This window comes from Podarcis muralis, chromosome 7 (assembly GCF_964188315.1).
Source record: "Podarcis muralis chromosome 7, rPodMur119.hap1.1, whole genome shotgun sequence".
Lineage (NCBI taxonomy): Eukaryota > Metazoa > Chordata > Lepidosauria > Squamata > Lacertidae > Podarcis > Podarcis muralis.
The window spans coordinates 49,508,813-49,529,652 of record NC_135661.1 but is presented as its reverse complement, the minus strand read 5'-3'; the positions used below and the strand labels follow the sequence as shown (position 1 = coordinate 49,529,652).

General features: G+C 39.6%; 1 protein-coding gene across 2 annotated transcripts in view; it reads right to left on the bottom strand.

Annotated features, from left to right (window-relative positions):
* Positions 1-20,840, bottom strand: part of WWOX (WW domain containing oxidoreductase) — a 571,088-nt gene that overhangs the window by 531,735 nt on the left and 18,513 nt on the right. Inside the window, exons 5-6 of one of the 2 annotated variants that reach the window (XM_028739630.2) lie at positions 14,743-14,849; positions 9,749-9,961 (exon numbers count right to left, since the gene is read on the bottom strand). In XM_028739630.2, coding sequence (XP_028595463.1) covers positions 9,938-9,961; positions 14,743-14,849 — 131 coding nt within the window. In that variant the 3' untranslated portion in view covers positions 9,749-9,937. Of the gene's footprint in view, positions 1-9,748; positions 9,962-14,742; positions 14,850-20,840 lie in introns of those variants that run through there. The other variant, XM_028739628.2, reaches the window with a different exon arrangement.

The following is a 20,840-nucleotide window of genomic DNA, read 5'->3' as shown; positions in this document are numbered from 1 at the left end:
ACAAATTGATTTGGGCAGGAGCTTTCAAAGGCAGGAACCTACCTCAACATGCATCTGATGAAACATAGGCTCTTCCCTATAAAAGTTCATGACACAAATGCATTAATCTTTAAGGAACCGCAGGGCTCTTATGTTTTGCTCCAATAACATATTTATTGAAAACTTCAAAGAAATAATGAACAAAAATAAAGTCCTTGCATCTTAGTCCAGCTGCTTAGCCTGTTTTGCATTCTCCTGCCAGCTAGTACAAATGGCTTGTGTACAGTAAAGGTATATTTTTTAAAAAGTGTAATCTGTAACAGGATTCCTGAAGACAGTGTTACATATGATATATGATGATTCCAGATTCTTAAAAGATTACGTATTTATTCACAAGCAAATCTAACAGTTTGCTCTGAGCTATAAGATACAAAGCACTGCATTTAAGTTATTCTCAGTTATGTATCTCTGAAAGATACCATTAATCGCTTAAACTGTGTCTGAGGAGGCATCAGAAACAACTTCATTTCTCATACATGTATTATAATGTTCTCAGAATGGAAAGATTCACTATTTCTCAACTGATGCATGCATTCTACTGTGAACCAAAGGCACTCTTTGCTCTTGAAACACATTTCAAAATAAAAAATGACAATTTTTCTTTTGTCTTTGGGTATTAGAAGTGGAATACTGACAAGGTTGTCTAAGAAACTTCCCAAATGCTTTTTAATGAGCAATAAATCTGCAGTTATTACAGAGTAGTTTAGATCATTTAACTGAAAGTATCTTGGGACATTTTGGGGAAGCAGGAAATGCAAGCCATGCAGACTTCCTGTTCTGCATGCTTGACTGTACTTTGTGAGATAAGGGGAAGCCAGGAAAGAGCACAGAGCCCAAGGCAACCTGGTGACCTTTACAATGTAGCAGGGATTTAAAACCAAGGCTCCAGCTTTCAAACTCAACATTTCCTAGCCACTACCCTAGGCTGGCTGTTGGCAGGGATCTAGTTGCCTTTAGTCAAAATAACATTTCAGCTGAGGGAGTTTTGTACTTCCTGGCCCTTAAACCATAATATTTTCATTGCTAGTAAAATGTGATTTCTTGCCATGTTAAAAAACTTGTTGCACCTTTTTTGGAGGGCTACATAGTAAGGATATTGTGAGGATCTGAGCAGAAGTGTGTATAAGCCCCTGCTCCAATGCTTGCAGGCAGGAATGAGGTTAATACAGCTGATTTCAAGCAGGGCTGTGCTTGCAGTGATTATGTGAGTGGCCACATTTCTTTGTAGCAGGAGAAAAGAAAGGAGGAAGTAGTAGTTGGCACCCTGTTACCAGTTCGAGAATTCCTGACGTTCACAAAGCAAAGGCCTCCAACACCACTTTCTTGTGCTGGGACAGAAGCTATAGTATCATTCCTGACCATCTGTAGTCGTGGTACCGAAGCAAAACTGAGATTAGGGCAACAGCTTTTAAGTTGCCATGGTAATAGCAAGGCATAATGTGTCTGAGCCAAGCTGTCAATGTCCCCAGCTGCCTTACACCAGAATGTCTCTAGCCAGGCATTCTGTCTTCAACAGTGGTTGGTCAGGTACCTCTGCAATCTTATAAGGAGGACATGATGGACCATGCATCTCCCTCTTAAATCTCCAACATGTGACACAGCCATTGCTCATTACAGCTCGATGTAACTATGAATTTTACACATTATTTACCTAGTTATCATCATCATAACAATTCAGTCTTCCTTAAAATATAGTGTAGCTTACTTTCATTGCAAAAAACAACAACATTTAATTTGTGTGAAGACATCTATTTCCAAACAAGCATCACTTTAAAAATGTGAACTGGTAGATTATCTAGAATTGTTGAATTCCTACCAAATCGTTTTGGGTGCATTATTTTTCAGTTGACCTAAATGAGACTTCTGCAGAATAAGTTTGAGGTCAGCTCTATTGTTATCACCTAGTTTCATCTTTGCTTTTATTTCTGGCTCTGCTTTTTAAATCTTAACTCAGCACTGTGATTTTAATTGTCAAAGAAATAGCATTTAACATTTACAGTAATTAATTCAAGATTATTTAGAATAACTACACTAATTGGTATGTTCTGCAAATCTGCAGCACTGCAGAATTAAAAATAAACATCACAAAGATATAATTTACAGCTAATCTATACTTACAATTAAAGTAAGTTTCAAGATTTATTTCAATCTATATTTTTTATTAGCTGCAACACAGTAATGGGGTGTACAGAGTTCTGGCTTTTCAAGCACCTAGATTATAAAACATAATTACACAAATTAATTAGAAATGAGTGCATATATTTATGCCGTTGTTTATAACCACAGAATATTAAACACGACAAAGTTAATGAGCAGATTCAACAATAATAAATATTGTCACTAGTATTATGAAATCAGTTCTGGAGCAACTGGACTTCATTTATCTCACTGCATGATAAGGGGGCATAATTTTCCTAAGTATATTCACCTATCACCATTTAGTGTACACATAAGAGGATATAACAGGAGCAATTAAGAACAAAAGCCATGCTGGATCAGGCCAAAGACCTGCCCCTGTTCTCACAGTGGCCAATCAGATGCCTATGGGAAGCCTGCAAGCAGAACCTTAATGCCAACAGCATTCTCCCCACTTGTGATTCACAGCAATTGGTATTAACAGGCATACTGCTCTGACATTGGTACTATAACACAGCCTGATTCCCCCATTATTTACATAGCCTCCATTAAAGCAATCCAAATCACTACATCTTGTGGGAGGGAGCAAAATCCAGAGTTTAACTGCATACTATGTGAAGTACTTTCTTTTGTCTGTCCCAAATTTTCCAATGTTTTCATTGAATCATAGAATTGCAAAGTTGGAATGGTTACCAAGTATCATCTAGACCAAACCCCTACAATCTAGTTCAACCCCCTCAACTAAAGCATCCGGGATAGATGACCACCCAACTTTAATTTACTATTACATTTATATCCTTTCCTCCAAGGAGCTCAAGGTAGCATACATGGTCCTTCCCCTCTCCATTTTATCCTCACAAAAACCCTATGAGGTAGACTAGGCTGAAGGATAAAGGTCAGCCCAAGCTCACCCAGTGAGCTTCACGGAGGGGATTTAAACCCTAGTATCCCAGGCCCTGGTCCAACACTCCGACTACTATACAACACAGGGTCTTCCTTAGATGTCGCTATTTAGCTTCACTGGATGTCCCAGAATTCTAGTATTAGAAGAGGGAGAAAGAGTCCTGAACACATCTCTGTTGCATCTTGAGTGGCTTTGCACATCATAGGAAGCACCCAAAAGTGGATGCATGAGATACTCATAATAATATGAGTTACAGATAGGTAGCCGTGTTGGTCTGCCATAGTCAAAACAAAAGTATAGTCAAAACAAAAGACTATGGCAGACCGTGTTGGTCTGTACTTAGTTGGTCTTTAAGGTGCTACTGGAAGGAATTTTTTTTTGTTTTGAATAATATGAGTATTAGCTTCCCATTGACACCTATTCAAAACAGCAAAAAACAGATGGATAATAACACTGCTTGGATTTGTTGTTTAGTCATTTAGTCATGTCCGACTCTTCGTGACCCCATGGACCAGAGCACGCCAGGGACTCCTGTCTTCCACTGCCTCCCACAGTTTGGTCAGACTCATGGACAAAGACAACAGGCATACTGCTTGGATAGTAACACAATAATATCAAACCATAATTTGCAAAGCTTGACCATTATTTGGTATTGTGTGCAAATCAACAGCATGAACTGAGAATGGCCAGCAAACTAGAATCTGAAAATCTGGTTTGCTAATCAATTTGCTCACACTCTGATTTGGTTTTACTTCCAAATTGCCTGATGAATGACAGTTCTGAGTCAACACAAAGCAAAACTCCTGTCAATCTTTCATAGGCCTCTCAACCATACAATCATGCTAACTTAATATTTTTATTAAACAGTCATATTTTACAGTAAAGCATATCTCAGCTATCTCACATGAAATAGGGACAAGAAAGGGAAAAAACTCTGAAAAAACTCACTATGCTATAACTTATTTTTACCACCTCCTTATAAAGTTATATGCAAGTAATAAAACTATTCCCACAAAAATGATGCACTGAGAATCTTCCACTAGGCTGAATTAATAGAGGTTTCGCAAAAAAAAAAGGGGGGGAACAATTTAGATTCAATTTCCAATCTAATTTCCCTTATAAATATGTCCTGAACATAAAGAATTGTGGAAGCAACGGGAAACACAGTTTACTTTGCTTTCTTGAAATGTTTCACCTTTCCATTTAAGGTTCCGATTGACAGCAATCCTTCCTGGAAATTCACAACTGAAGCAAGACTACATTTTTAATAGCATGCGCCTGCATTAAAAAAAAATCTTTTCTTTCCCCTTTAGCACAATCAGAAATGCACATATGTGAAATGCTTCCTTACAGCACATAAAACAGAAAAGAGCAATGTAAAGATTTTTTACTTTACCTCACTTTGTAATGAATGGACAGTTATATCTCGGGCGTACTCCCAACACACACATAACATCAATCTAGCTGTACTTAATACAGTGCCAGATCTTTTTTAAAAGACACCCCCACAACCCCCCAGCATTTCTGACTTCCTCTTGCACCACCTTTCTTTTTCTTTTCCTTTTCTTTTCTTTCAAATATGGAAAGCTTCACAAATTTGGATGTCATTCATTTGCACTATACATACTGCCGAAGGGAGCTCTTGCACCATCTTTCTAAACCAATCAAAAGAAGTGATTTTTAATTTAAATTTATAACCTGAGCAATCCCCAAGGCCTTGGAAAAGCCACATTTTCTCATCTTATTCTTACAACAACCCTGTGGAATAGGCTGCTGTTACTCCCAGTTTACAGATGGGAAACCAATCCTGAGGAAGAAAGATTCACTTGAGGCTAGTTGGACTCTCAACACGTGTCTTGAGGTCCAACTTTATTAACCACTGGGATGCAATGAGCTTCTGGGAACAGAACAAAGCAATGTTTTAAAATCAGCATCTGTTACTCTAACAGGAGTGGGCTGACTTCATTCCTGCATAGTTGGTTAGTTTTAAACCAAAATCTATGTGGCTCACCATCAAGTTTTAAATCGACAAGTGTGCATCTGGGCTAAAACTTTGAACTCAGCCTCATTTTGTGGGGGAGAGAGAGATGGTGGGTGGTAAAATGGGAGCAAAAAGGGAAGGTGAGATTTGTGTTTTGAGGAAGATATGAAGCTTACATTCTGCATAAGTTCCCTGGCCCCCCACCAATAAAAAAAAACAAGCCATCAATAAAGCCTCAATGTTCCTCAAATTTCAGTCTACACAAGTGACTGTGAAAGCTGAGACTTTGGCCCAGCACCACTTAACTGTCAACTGTTAAGCAATCCAGTGTGTGCACTCTGGTTTAAGAGCAACAATGGTGGATCAGACCAACATCCATTAGGCCAGAATTATTGCAAGAATCCCAATTGGTCCTTTGGTGGAATACAGCCTCTCTTCTGCCCTCCTCAGCTTATAAGGGAAAGCTTTCATGAGTTTCAAAAACTATGTCTCAGTCTCTTACATAATCTTGTAGATTATGTAACCTTTAAATGTGGTTCATCTCAGATGTTAAGAAATATTCATTTTCTGTATAGCAGGGAAGTAGCTTCTTTCACTGTGTGAAAATTCTGCTTTATTGGTAACATTCTCCTAACACCTATAAAGTTTGCTGAATTCTGAGGGTGTCTTCAAAGTTATTTTTCAATAGAGAAAATAATACTATGTGTAGGATATCTGTTAGTAGATTTTTAAAGACTCACATTAAATTCAATTGAGCAAAAATGGGCTGGGTTCATTTTTCTCCAGGACTTCCCATTGAAACTAATCACAGCATGTATTAAGCCACTCCCCAGAAATTCTTCTGCTGGATGGTTTTAAAATGCAGACAATGAAAAGCACTGCAGAAGCAAAATAAGGCCAATAATATAATTACGGTGGTATGCCTGCATAGTCTGAGTTAATGTTATTATTTGACATTGCAAGGCTATGTTTTCTCCCATGAGTCACAACGGAGACAAGGTTCACCCTAATTGGTTCCAAAGCACAACCTACCCTCAACAATCTTTCCTCAGGACCAGTAATGTTAATTTCTACACGACTGTAAATAGTGTTTGCCAACAATACAAACATGGTAATAAGAGGCTAGGTGGGTAAATAATGTGGTTACAAAGCAGCTTATTTGCATTTTTATTTAAAACTGCCTTCGTTAAAAAGCAGCTCAGATTTCTCTTTGCAGAAGCAGCCTTGGTTAAGAAGTAGAGCAGTAATTACTCTCTTTAGGGGTTCTTTTATATGTCCTTTAGGGAATTAGAATGAAAAGATAAGCAGAATTAGAAAAGGAATCATGTAAAGTATGAAATGTACTATAAACACTTAGTAGTGTATTTACCATAAGCTAAGCTGGTCTTCTTCATTATGGAATATGTAGCATGCTTATATTGCCAGTACTACAGTAGAGAGACTTAAGAAATTTAGAACTGGCAAGTTTACTTCTTCAAAAATTAAATTATAAGCAGAACATGCTTTATGCAAGAATGAATCTGGAATGTGTGCATTCTTTTATATGTAGACTTATACACACAACCCCAGTGTTGTTGGCATTCTGCAGAGATGTCCTGTGCACATTCCTGTCCACTTCTCCCAAGCTGAGACAGACTTGAACTCCAAACAGCATCCAAACCCCTCTATACCATTAACTCCTGTGTCAGGTTTTGTATCTGACGTTTTAAACAGAGAGATTTAAAATATTCAATTTTTACAATTTTGAAAGCTTCAATATATATTAAATGATATGAATAAATGACTAAGGTACTCCAATGCAGATAAACACTAGTGCGTCCTCTTCTCTCAAGTGAGCAGACTCTTAATTCTATAAAAGGAAAGAAGAAAGTTCCTGCATGTGAATCCTCATGTTTACTTGGCCATAGGCTTAATAAATACACTTCCTTGTAAATCACCAAAATTCAAGTAGTAACATTACATCACTTAACCTTTTTGGAACACCTCCATAAGACTCTTGAAAAGTGCCTACCAAATCTTTTAAAGTATCTTCTGCTTACCCACATGAACCAGAGAGGCAGCTTTTGTATTTCAAAATCTAATTACTTTTAAGAAAATTGCTGCATTTATTTGGATCATAAAAATCACATCTTTATTATGTTGGTAGTACAAGGCTAGTGATACACACAGACAAAGGTCTGAAACAGTTCAGCTGTTCTCAGGACATTGATTTGGTATAAATGATATCCACAATTCAACAATGGGCCAGCCTTTCAGAGTGCAAAAGGCTCAACACATCTGCTATATAATTCAGACCCTATTTTACAGTGGTTTCATTACCAACCATAAAAACTGTAACAGTGGAACTGTATAAACAAACTGAACAGTGTTTTTACTGTAAAACATGAACGTACTATAAATATTTGTCTTTCCCTTCTCTCAGCATCTGTAATGAGAGAAGCAAATTCATGCCATATGTTTATAGTACAAGGGGAAAAAAGTGTATCTCAACAGTTCATCTATGCAGTTGTTTGTGAAGCTGTTAAATTGCTTTAATTTGCCCATTTGCTTTTTAACACATTCATTTACTTACAGATCATTAAAAAAAACTAGTGCTTCACTGAATGTTCCTGAGGTTCAGTTGTTGATATTGTCAACAATGGAAGGCATGACCAAAAGGTCCAAGGAGAAACCCAGCTGTCTGCTATTCCGGTCATCTTTGTGTATGATTGCAGCCATTGTGTCCTTGATCTGCCACTAATTTTCTGCCATTTTAATCTTTTAACTTGGAAAGGTTTTTCTTGCATTATTCCAGCCAATCAGGGAGCAAACAGTGAATAAAAACAGTCACCATGCCACAGATTTGTCTATGTGATGATGTCAATGAAGGCAAACAAAGCCTTCTCATAGACTCATTCTGATAAAAATGTATACAAAGTTGGGATGGGGACTGAGGCATGACTGGCAATATAGTGATAGCAACCACGTTTTCAGCAATAACATGTTTGTTGCTGTGGCTGACTGAGAAATGCTTATTGTGAAAAACTGCATTGTTTTGCATCAGGTGTGAATAACCTCTGGCCCTCCAGATGTTGCAGCTCCAGCAAGCATGTCCAATGGCCAGGGATGTTCGTCCAGCAACATATAGAGGGTAAAAGATTCCCCACACCTGTATTAAATGGCGCTACAGAATTACACAGAATGATACACTAAACTACCATGAATGACTTCAGCAGTCCAAAGAAGGCTAATTTATACTCAGAATTTGAAAGTTCCATATTCTAAAAGCGGCTTAAAAGTACTGATCTAAATTCTTTAAACCATCTGATTCTCAGAAAAAAACTAGATAGCTATTTAATTTGTGAATTATATCTCTAAACGTATACAGATATAACAGGAATGCCATGAAAAGCTAAGGTATTGGACCACTATCAAAACTTGGATCTGGCTGTTGAATACAATAAAGGATATTAAGGTATAGTTTTTAGAGCCTCTCAGCAAATTTTGCCTAAAACGAGGCTTTAGGAAAGCTTAGCTATGGAACTCTGTGCTGCAAGGAAAATGCGGTGGCCAATGATTTAGCAATTTCCAGAAATGGATTAGATATCAGTAGAAAGCAATGTCTGTATTTGCCGATTATGCCCAATTTTAACTCCCACTCATACCACTTTGCACCACCATTTTATGATTGATGAGACTATGATTTTCAGTCATCTCTAGTGGGCCCTGGGAGTAGGAAGTGTGAGAACCCTTGCTCTAGGAAGTAGCAAAACAAACAAATAAACAAAAACCTAGCTTCCCATTGTAGAACTGTGTAAACTCTTAAGCATTTGCAAAAGAGTGCTAGTAGATGTTTTGCTTTCTTATAATTATCTTTTGGACCCAACCCTATAATTCTGTTTGTGTATATTCTGAAGTATTTCTTAAAGAGATGGATACACTCGGGAGCTGTGAAAACCCTACTCAATCATTACTCTTTCATTCAATGGTGTCAATAATATAATACAGAATAAGCCCCTGAGTTCTTCAGCTCATGGGATAGGATTTCAGCCTTCTCCTGAGCAAATGTGTTTACAAACTGTGCCAGAGTGTTTTTCATTAAGCCTTAAAGTCAATTAAGCTGCGAATTGGAACAATCATTCCTCCTTTGCAAAGTATTGATATATTTTTTCCTGCTCGCTTTAGGGTCTTTTCCACTACTCAAGAAGAGATTTATGCTTGACAAATTCTGATTAAAATGAATCATAGCTTTAAAATTCTAATTTCCTTTTTTTCCAGCACAAGAAATTGTCACAGTTTTAAACTGATATCAGCCTCCAACATGCAATGAAAACCTCATGACAATTTGAAAACCAACAGAAATGCATTCTTCGGGTTTTAAGACACAATAAACCACCTAAACATCCAAGAATTGTGGAAAACACTACACATACACCTCTCACATGCAGATGATGATGATGATGATGATGATGATTATTATTATTTTCTTCCTTTAGGGGGTTCAACAGTAGTCTCATGGTCTCCATCTTTTAACCTTGCAACAACCCTGTGAGGTAGGTTAGGCTGAGAAGGAGACTGGACCATGGTCACTCAGCAAGCTTCAGAGCTGAGCAGGGATTTGAATCCAGGGAGGTGCTCCAAGTCCATGAAGCTGAGGCCATGACAGTCCCCCCCCCCCCCGCAATTTTGAAGGGGCCTTCAAGGGGGGGGGGGACGAAGGGACTGGGAGGGACGATTGGGGAAAATAAAACGGAGGCACTAATGATGTTATAAAGCTGTTGTAACTATCAGTGAGAATTAAGGAGCAAAAACCCGTTGGTCTCTCAGCTGTGTCAGTGAACTGGCCCAGCTTCTCATCTCTCTACGCTGCAGCCTGAAGAAATGGCTGCCATCAGCCACTACATCACAATGGTCACCAAAGGCTGTATACAAAAACAAAACATTAGAGCCAACTTTAAATACTAAACCAAAGAGCAGAGCAGAAAATCTCTTAAAACCACAAGGAGCAGAATCAAAGATTCACATGATATAAACTATTAAAAGCCACATGGAATAGAAGTGTTGTTTTTTTCACTTGAATGTAAGCAAAATGGGACCAGTTTAATCTCTGTTGCAAGGGAATTTCATACCACAGAAAAGGCCTAGCCTCATCTTGTGCAGCATACAAAAGGACCTCAGAAGAAAACTGTAATCGACTCTCAGGTTTGCATGGCAGGAGGTGGTCTTTCTGATATCCTGGCCTTAAGGGCTTTATAGTAAACATCAGAACTTTTAATTTGGCCTGGAAATAAATCAGAAGCTAGTCTTTGATATAAAACAGGTGTAATGCAGTCTTATAAGGCACACATCAGAAAGCAAACTGGCTGCAACATTTTGTATCATCCATAGCTTTCGAACACTCTTCAAGGGCAGCACCACATAGAATGCACTGCAGTAATTTAAACAGGATTAGGCTGACAGATGGGCAAACAGCTCAAGGCAATGTAGTAAGCTTCAAGGCTGACGTGAACCACACAGGGATCTGAACCACACTAGCTCTGGAACTACAGGCATTAACTGTGGGATTAAGAATTCAATCTCACTGAATTCAAGGCAGAGTTGAATATTTATGAAGAAACCAAATGAATTATAGTCAAGATACATCCCTTCTGGGTCCCATTTTTGATCAGATATTATTTTCCTTTCAAGTTATGTATCCCCCCACCAACAGGTCTTGGCATCCCAGTCTGCCACTGTACCAGAGACAACACTGGCAAGTTTTTGAACAGTGGCTTTACCACAAAAGTGACAAGCTTGGCACCAAAAAATGGCTTGTTTTGCTAAAGGAGAGAGAGAGAGAGAGAGAGAGAGAGAGAGAGAGAGAGAGAGAGAGAGAACGAACATGTGCACATGTGCATTGTCTCCAAAAACATAGCTTAATCATCCTCTGGAAGTTTGTTTTTATTTTTTTACAAAATACCTAGTGTGACACATTGCATTTTAAGGATTATTATGCCAAATTTAAGGTCAGGTTTATCAGGATCGCACTTTTTTTTGCAAAGCTTATTCATATGCTAGAAGTGGAGGATATAAACATTATTTTCATCCAAATGCCTATTGCTTTGTGGCACTACTGATATAAATGGAAAAGAACATTTATGTCAAATATACATATAAAATTTACATTTAATGCAATTCTCAGGACACATGTCTTATCAACATTATCAAATTATTAAATTGAGCTATTGCAATCAGAACATTACAACTGTTGAGAAGCCAACTGTTTGCTTTGAACGTGGAATATATTTCTGTTGCTATTTCATAATTCATGTTCTACGGTCTCTCCTGTCTCAACTGCTAGCATCGTTGACGTAAGAGCAGATAAGTCAATAGTAGTCAGGGGGTGGGCAACAATGTCCTGTTGTGATACCAGAGCAAATCAGACAATGGCATCACGAGTTATAGCAAGCAAAAGATCACAAATGGAAAGCACAGGTATTAAAGAAGAGGTTTTTGACAGGCAGCTTTTTTAATGGCCACTAGCAAATATCAAACACATATATGTTTGTATGATTATAGGCCTCAGCATTTTAATAGCAGTACCAATCTGCTAAAATTAATCAAATAGATTTTTGTAAAAAAAAAAAATCTTAACTTTAAGTAGCTACTCTCTTTTATCTCCTACCCAAGATTGCTTGCATTTTGATGTAAATATTAAGCATTCTGTAATTCATCAACTAATTCTCTCCTAGTTACACATTTCAAGTAATTAAAGTTCAGTAATAACTTATTCTTTCTGCTCCAGCACCTGCATTTCATTTGTTTATTTTCCCAGAGTCATAAATCTGAGGGACTGTCAAAGTGCCATAATATTAGTGCAATAATCAAAGTTAATTAGTCCCTCTCAATAAACAACAACAAAGTCATTACAAAGATGCATTGAAGGTGCTCTAGCTACCCACTTTACAGATGAGATTGTACTGAAAACAATTAGGAATGGGGAATGGTTAATAAATAAAATGCATTTTTTTCTGAAGTAATTTGAAACAAAGACAATGTGGGACCTTTGTTCTTCAATTCATTCCCAGAAATGCTCACTTCATACTGCAATGATGAGATAGGTGCATTAAACGCAAATCTAACAACAGCTTCACATTAAGCATGAAAGGGATACAGCCATCTCCAGTCACCCATCAGGGAACCATGGCCAGTTGTGGTTCTCAAGTATATGCTGCCAAACATTTTACCATATATGTACTTATTGCAGAAAACACCAATGTAGTGACAAACACAATTGCTATGTAAACTGTGAAGCAACTAAATCTTCACAACGTTGTAAGGTTATTATAAGGCTGTTTCAAAAGATGGGTTCATGGTTCATTTCATAGGCCCGAAAAAAAAGTTATATAAGCAATAAACAAAATCTCTTAATCCAACATGATATTCTTTGAAATTTCAGGTTGAGTATTTTCATATACACACTCATTTATTCTGCTAATTACCTAGATAATCGTAGCATTAACCTTTGGTGGGTGTAAAACAGTATTGCATTTAACAACTTAGCTGATCTCCATAGGCAACTAGGAATTCCAGGCAGGCTAGCAAGATAATTCTGTCCTTGATCAGCTGGTTTTCATGCTAGCTGTATAGGAAGGAAAGCCTTTTTCTCCATGACCAGCTGAAACGTAGGCTGGTAACCTTTGTGGCCTTATTAGGTTATCGTTCAATGTAAATTCAGGTCCTCAAGTGAACCAAATGAAGACATGAAAATGAACAGTTTTTCACAACAGTTTTTCATAACTTTTTCACAAGAACCAGATCCATTTAGGCAGCTCCATTTTAAGGCATAAATTTTAAAGAATAACTTAGCAATGTATTTAAACCCACATTATTAACAGTACAGTAGCCAACAATGGCAAAATTAGCGCTGGTTCTAAACGGAAAGCTGATCAGCAGTCTTTGAAATACTTATTTATCTATTTGTGTGGACAGACGGGGTCCCCCCAACCCCAGGTGACCTCCGAGTGGAATAATGACTGAAGAAAACGTGCTATGGGATTAAAATTGGCCACAACTTTATTAAGTTTCAGATGTAGGGAGACCTTGGCTCAGGCATTGGGCATTTATCCTTCCCAGTCCCCAGCCAGGGATCTGGGCGACTTCAGGGTTATCCAGAATGTGTGGGGATTGGGCTGGCTCTGGAGAACATATGTTCAAACAGAGAGCCTTCCCCCCGTTTCGCCACCGTTGGAGGGGAGAGCAATGACAACCTCTCAGTGTATGGCCAGTGCCTCCGCTCAAGACCCCTTTAACGGGGAACCCTGGTATCACCACCACAAATGGGGGGGGGCGTGGGTCACTGCTTCACGCCCCACCCATTTAGGTAGATAAACTAAAGGATTCCACCCAAGGCCTGAAACCGCCAAAGTTGTGACGTTTTGCTACGGGAAAGGCAAAACCTTCCAATGCAGGAAAATTCCTTTCCAGCCCTTCAACAGCGACCCTGACATAGCAGTGCCTGCATACCTGTGGAGAAAAGGTTAACCTGCAAAAGAAGACTTAACTGAGGGAGGGCAGGGTGGGAGAAGCTCTGGAGCCGACTGCCGCTTCACAGGTAAGATTCACCTTCTGTTGTGTGGGCAGGATGGTCCCTCCCCTTACCTGGCCAATCCCCTGGCTACGCCTCCCCAGGCAGGATTGGGCGACTGGCTGAGGTAGGTGGAGACCTCCAGGTATCCAGCCTGGGGAGGATGAAGCCAGACCACACTACCAGGAGTCGCACTGGGATCCAGGGGGCTGCGGTCATTATTTAGTTGCAAATATGGTGTGTATCTTTATTGACAGTTGCAATATTTTCATTATTTACATGTCTCTGTAAAAATTGCAGAAGTTTCACACAAAAACACAACAGGTAATGATTGTGTATTGTCCTCATCTTCCCCCTTCCTTCCCCCCTCCCCACCCTATATGTCAAAATTTAAAATGCACGCTTTTTAGAACAGGGACCTCGTTACACTGCAAAGTACCATACACACCAATAAATAATGGTATACATCTTCCCTGCTCGCAGTATTATTTATTTATTTTATTAGATAGTCATACATACAACACAAAACAGTTTCAAGGTGATCCATTTTAAAAATCCATTTTAATCCATTTTAAAAACATACAAAATGGTTAACCACCACCATAATTTTAAACCTTCCAATCAATACATAAAACACCAGCTTTCCATTGGGCAGAGGAACACTAATCAGCAACCCAGAGAAGCACTAGCATAAAGCCTTGACTCAGCTGGCTCAAATTCCATCAAATGCCCAGGTGGAAAGCACAAGTCTTAACCTGGTGTCAAAAGATGCCAGTGTCAGCACCAAGTAGCCCTTGGTCCAGAGAGCATTTCACAGGCTCTACAACCAAAAGGCTCTGTCTCATGTAATCAAGCAATGACGAAAAAGACAATAGTTTAGGTAATTTCAACCTCACCCCTTACCAGTGCCTCCCAAGCCAATCTTCAGTGTTAGGGTGCAAGTCAGACAGATAAAACCTGGTATCAAAATACATTTGGAATTTTACCCAGGGTTAAGAGCAACAACCTATAGCTAGTATTAATGATGCAAGAAATCTTTCCTTTGATACAACCCTCCCACTCTTTTGAACACTTTCTTTTCAAGAGCTTTTGACCTTTCTACAATACTTATTGGTGCCAAGAAACACCTTCTCTTACCCATTCTTCCATGATGCGTTGGACAGCGTCATTAGCTCTTAACGTATTTCGGCAGGCAAGGATGACATGTGCACCATGTAGCGCAAAGGACTTGGCTGTTTCAAAGCCTACAACAAAACACATATTGAGAACATAAAGAATCAGAATTTAAAGCTAAGCGGTAGGTATTAACTAACAACCAAGAGACTGGAAATATCTGGATTCTATCTGCATACTACAATATACTGATTATTGTTTTTACCATACTTTCCCATTAAAGTTCAAAAACTGAAAACCAATAAAAGAATTAAAATAAAACCAAATTGAAATAGAGGTATATATTCAAAATAGCAACATTACATTTGGCCAGCAGCCAAGTCTATTATCTTTTATAAGCAGTTTTTAGGCATAGTTTTGTGAATCTGATTTTTAAATGCTGATATTCTCTACTTTGATTCCCCCCTTTGCTTGTGATTTTTAATTGTAGTTTTAATATGTACCATTATGCTTTAAGTATTGTTTTTAATTATGTATTTTTTTCTGCCTAGTGCAAAATAATTTAAAATAAAAACAATTCTCAAAAAAACAAAGTTTTTAGGAAATTTAGAGATTTTAGCAACAATCTAAGTGTAATCAAACTTGGTGCAAGGAGTGAATGTTGGCACAGTTGACGCGGCACAAGAGAAATGGACTAACATTCATAGCGGCACACCTAACCTACAGGAGCAGAGCCTCAGCATACATAAAATTAATATAGAAGAAGCATACTCAAATGGCCTGAAATGAAGGTGAGAAAAATGTTCACTTTGACTCTGTTCAAATCACTTCTTTACCATGTCAGTACCAAGCATATGTGGAACTTAAGTGAGTCTTTTCTCTACCTGATATCATTTAACAGTCAACCATCCACCCAAATGCATTGCAGAGGGACTTGAGAAGTGGATTCAAGAAATAACTTGCTAGAAAGAATTGTTACGCATCCCAGGGGAGTGACTTGGAGTCATGCTCATATGATTTGTTATTATGATTCCTACTCCACTCTAGGGGCCCTCAGTGTGGCTTACATAATACACACACATTAAAATGCAATTACAATTGTATTTTAAAAAAGAAAACTCAATTAAGAACAGAGAAATTGGATTAACAAAGTGACAACACCCTTGGTCCCTGAATAAAAATGTTATGGTGTGACAATTGGTGCTCACTGGGAATACTCACTAAAATGCTCAGTTCTCATGGTGTTGTATTGGCCATTTGACCCTTGGGTGCTCCCTTGAGCCCCTTGTTTGTGGGTGGTCCCAAATGGTAAATGGGTTCTTATACAGAAGGGAAATTGAGGCATGGGGGAAAATGCTGAAGATGTGAGCTTTTTAATGTTAAAACTAGGCTAACATAAAAGTGACTGATACAATTGTAAAACTAACTTCGAGGTACATTGGCAGTTGGAATTTGACAGTAGAATTTGAAATTAGAGTATTCTGACATTGAAAAAATTTGCATATTTGCCCCTTTTTCAATAGGAAAAATCAAATTACTATCATATCATTCACATGTATTTTGGAAAGTGGATTGCCTGTCTGTCTGTTCGTCCTCTATAGGTTTGGCCTCCTCTCGAAATACAGTTGCCAAACTTGATATGAAGGTTTTCAAGGTGGGGGTGGCAGTCTTTGTTGAAGTTTGGATGCCAGGCACCATTTTGAATCTTGATGGCAGACTGAAATGTGACTTTGTCATGACAACCCATTTTTTGATGTTACATGTCCAAAATATGCTGATATGGACCACGTCCCTGAAGATATTGTTGCCCCACTGGTGGTCCTTCACCAGATTTGACATGGCTGAAGAGTGGGATAAAATGGCTTTTCATTAATAAATACATTTTATTCCAAATGGAGGTATCACAGAGCCTTTCTTCCAAGGCACCCAAGTTGCATTCTGCTTGTATATTTGTAAATAAACCATATTACCAAGACAGGTCTCCAGTGTGCACTCATGCGAAACAAATCTAAATGCAATATGTAGTGAAAACGAACAAGCTCTCTGAGGCTCTCCTCAGATTGATCCAGGAATTTTCTAAGTTTCATGGGGTAGCAACTCACAAAAGATGTCCCAAAGAAATCTGAGAGCTCCGAAGAATGTTCCATACACAGCATCAGACTGCCCCACTCAAACACAATCTAGCCATGATATACACCTTAATAACTTCAAGTTACTTAATACTAGCAGCACTATTCCAAGTGTGGCTGAGGAATTCTAATAAACCAAAATATAGTGCAGTTTTGATATGTTTAATCTCCCATCTTGAACTGTATCCGAATATAGACAAAAACCTGCTCCTTGATCTCAGGAACCACCATGGCAGCATTTGGTTATGACATCTTAAGAGGCATCCAAATGCATAGCAAACAACAACTTTGCAAAAAAATAGACTCAAAATCATTAATTAAACAATACTTCAGGGCTAACAGTAGCTTCAGGTTGGTGGAGGAGGGGATGTTCATCAGGACTGCCTCACAGGAGGAAGAGGGCTAACCCCTTCACTGATTTAAAAATTGTCTAGTTTGGCCCTCAGATATAGCAGTAGGATTCAAGAAAGGAAGAACACAAAGAGCAGAGCCCAATTGTTTTGCTAAATTCCTTCCTGTTATTTCACAATACATTATCAATGCCCATAGCCAACTTTTCCACCTGTGACAACTGGTAGGAAATATAGCAGCAAGAATTATTAGGTGGTTTTGGTGCATGTTTTTGATACATCAAATAGAAAATTTCCTACCAAGTTCTCATGATACTACAGCTTAATGACTTCCAACTGTAAACACTTGAATTAGCACACGAATACTTAATAGGACAATAATATAAGTATATCAATACCAAGAAATTGACAGAACAAGGTAACTATTTGTTCCACTTTTATTTTAAACATGCTGCAGCATCCATTTAAACGTTGTTTACCCAGGGAAAAAAGCTATTAAACACAGGCTGCTTCACTTCTAGAAACACCCTGGGGCAAGAGAAATTTAGTTTACAACACAGGGTATAACTTAGATTATAGAATCAACAGACACCACATAAAGTTATACCATTCTCCGCAATTACATGCTTACAGTATTTAAGTCTTAGCAATTTTCCTGCTTGCCTTTTTAAAGCCATTCATTGTACCGAGCAACTTTAATTATCTGGGCAATTCATTGCACACAGATGAATCCAGTTTCAACACATGCAACCTTTCTAATTCCATTCTAAGCAAATGTAGCAAGGAAACTTAAAAATCACAAACATTATTAGCCAGTCATGCATTTTACTGTTTCAGTAAAAATAAGCATTGATATTGAATTGTATTTGTATTGGTTTTAAAATTAGTTTCATACTGTAATACCAACTCCTCACAATTTATTACTAGTCCAACTAAATAGATATATGAACTGAATGATATCTGACAGCAAACAAGTGTTGGAAGAAATATTTTTTATCCAGGAGCAGATCTAACCATCACCCAAAAAGTTTTCAGGTACTGGTAAGTCTCTTAAAATAACAGAACTAGGTTAAAATGAAAAGATTTTAGGCCTTTGTGTGTAAATCAGAATAGCAGCAGGAGATACAAATCTCAGAGTTGTTTTATTTATTCATATTAAATTTCTATACTGCCCTTCATCCAAGGATCAGGGGGTGGCTTACAATAAAGAAACACAAAAATGCATACCATAGTAAGAAAAAAACCCTCAATAATCTCCACACACACAGTCTAAAAGGCTATAGATTCTTTAATTAGCCAAAGGCCTGGGAGAAATGTTTTTGCCTGGTGCCTAAAGGTATGTAATGAAGGTAATGTAATGAGCCTTCTTGGGGAGCACATTCCACCAGCAGGGAGTCACCACAGAAAAGGCCCGTTTTCATGTTGCCACCCTCTGGACTTCTCACAGAGGAGGCACACAAAGAAGGGTCTCAGATGACAATTGTAGCCATTCATTTCTCTGTAAAATTCCCGGATATTAAATAATAATAATAATAATAATAATAATAATAATAATAATAATAATAATAATAATAATAATAAATATCCCACCCTCCCCAGCCGAAGCCGGGCTCAGGGTGGCTAACAACACTAAAATAGTGCAACATTCCAAAAACATTACAGTGGTGTCCCGCAAGACGAATGCCTCGCAAGACGAAAAACTCGCTAGACGAAAGGGTTTTCCGTTTTTTGAGTCGTCCCGCAAGACGAATTTCCCTATGAGCTTGCTTCGCAAGACGAAACGTCTTGCGAGTTCTTGCGAGTTTGTTTCCTTTTTCTTAAAGCCGCTAAGCTGTTAATAGCCGCTAAGCCGCTAATAGCCGTGCTTCGCAAGACGAAAAAACCGCAAGACGAAGAGACCTGCGGAACGGATTAATTTCATCTTGCGAGGCACCACTGTATAAAAATTAATTAAAATCAAAATTGATGGCAACCATACTAAAGTTCTGTAAAGATTGCCAGAGGAGGGAGTCAGGCTGCAACCTGACCAAAGGCCTGGTGGAACAGCTCTGTCTTGCAGGTCCTGCGGAAAGATGTCAAGTCCTGCAGGGCCCTTGTCTCTTGTGACAGAGCGTTCCACCAGGTTGGAACCGCAGCCGAAAAAGCCCTGGCTCTAGTTGAGGCCAGCCTAACCTCTCTGTGGCCTGGGACCTTCAAGATGTTTTTATTTGAAGACCGTAAGTTCCTCTGTGGGGCATACCAGGAGAGGCGGTCCCGTAGGTACGAGGGTCCTAGGCCGTATAGGGCTTTGAAGGTTAAAACCAGCACCTTAAACCTGATCCTGTACTCCACCGGTAGCCAGTGCAGCTGGTATAACACCAGATGAATGTGATCTCGCAGTGAAGACCCCGTAAGGAGTCTCGCCACGGCATTCAGCACCCGCTGGAGTTTCTGGGTCACTCTCAAGGGCAGCCCCACGTAGAGCGAGTTACAATAATCCAGTCTGGAGGTGACCGTCGCATGGATCACAGTGGCTAGGTCAGGGCGAGAGAGGTAAGGAGCCAACAGCTTAGCTTGGCGGAGATGAAAAAATGCCACCTTTGTTATAGCTGCAATCTGCGCCTCCATGAGAGGGAGGTATCGAAGATTACACCCAAACTCTTAACGGACGGCGCTGGCACTAATTGCACCCCCGCAAGAGATGGGAGTTGCCCCCTCAATCCCATCTCGTCCCGTCCCAGCCAGAGGACCTCTGTCTTTGAAGGATTTAACTTCAACCGGCTCCCACGTAACCATCCAGCCACAGCTTCCAAGCATCTGATCAGTGTGTCTGGGGCCGAGTCAGGATGGCCATCTGTCAACAGATAGAGTTGGGTGTCATCAGCATACTGATGGCAGCCCACCCCAAAACTCCGGACAAGCTGGGCGAGGGGGCGCATAAAGATGTTAAAAAGCATCGGGGAGAGTATCGCGCCCTGGGGCACTCCACACACCAAGGAGTGGCACGATGACAATTCCCAAGCGCCACCCTCTGTTCCCCACCAGAGAGAAACGAGTGCAGCCATTGAAGGACTGTGCCCTGGATCCCCACGTCAGCAAGGCGGTAGTCCAGGAGTTCGTGATCGACCATGCCGAAGGCTGCTGACAGGTCTAGAAGAATCAGCAGCCCCGACCGGCCTCGATCCAGCTGCCTGCGGAGATCATCTGTTAGGGCGACCAGAGCCGTCTCGGTCCCATGACCAGCGCGGAAGCCGGACTGGAATGGATCCAGAGCCGATGTTTCATCCAGAAACCTGCCAAGCTGTTCAGCAACCGCTCTCTCAATCACCTTACCCAGGAATGGAAGATTTGAAATTGGATAGATCTAAGGGATCTAATGATGTTTTCTTTAAGAGCGGGCGCACCACTGCCTCCTTCAGTTCCCCTGGGAATGTCCCGGTGCCAAGGGACAAATTGATGATATCCCCCAGGGGGCCCCGTACCTCGTCTGGACACGCTCTAATCAACCAAGACGGGCACGGGTCGAGAGGACAAGTGGTGGGCTTTCCAGCTCGGAGGAGTCTGTCCACATCGGCTGGGGATATCCGGTCAAAGTGGTCCAATACTGGACCCGAGGACAGTCGAGGGGCCTCCAGTTCCTTTATTGTATCCAAATTGGCAGGGA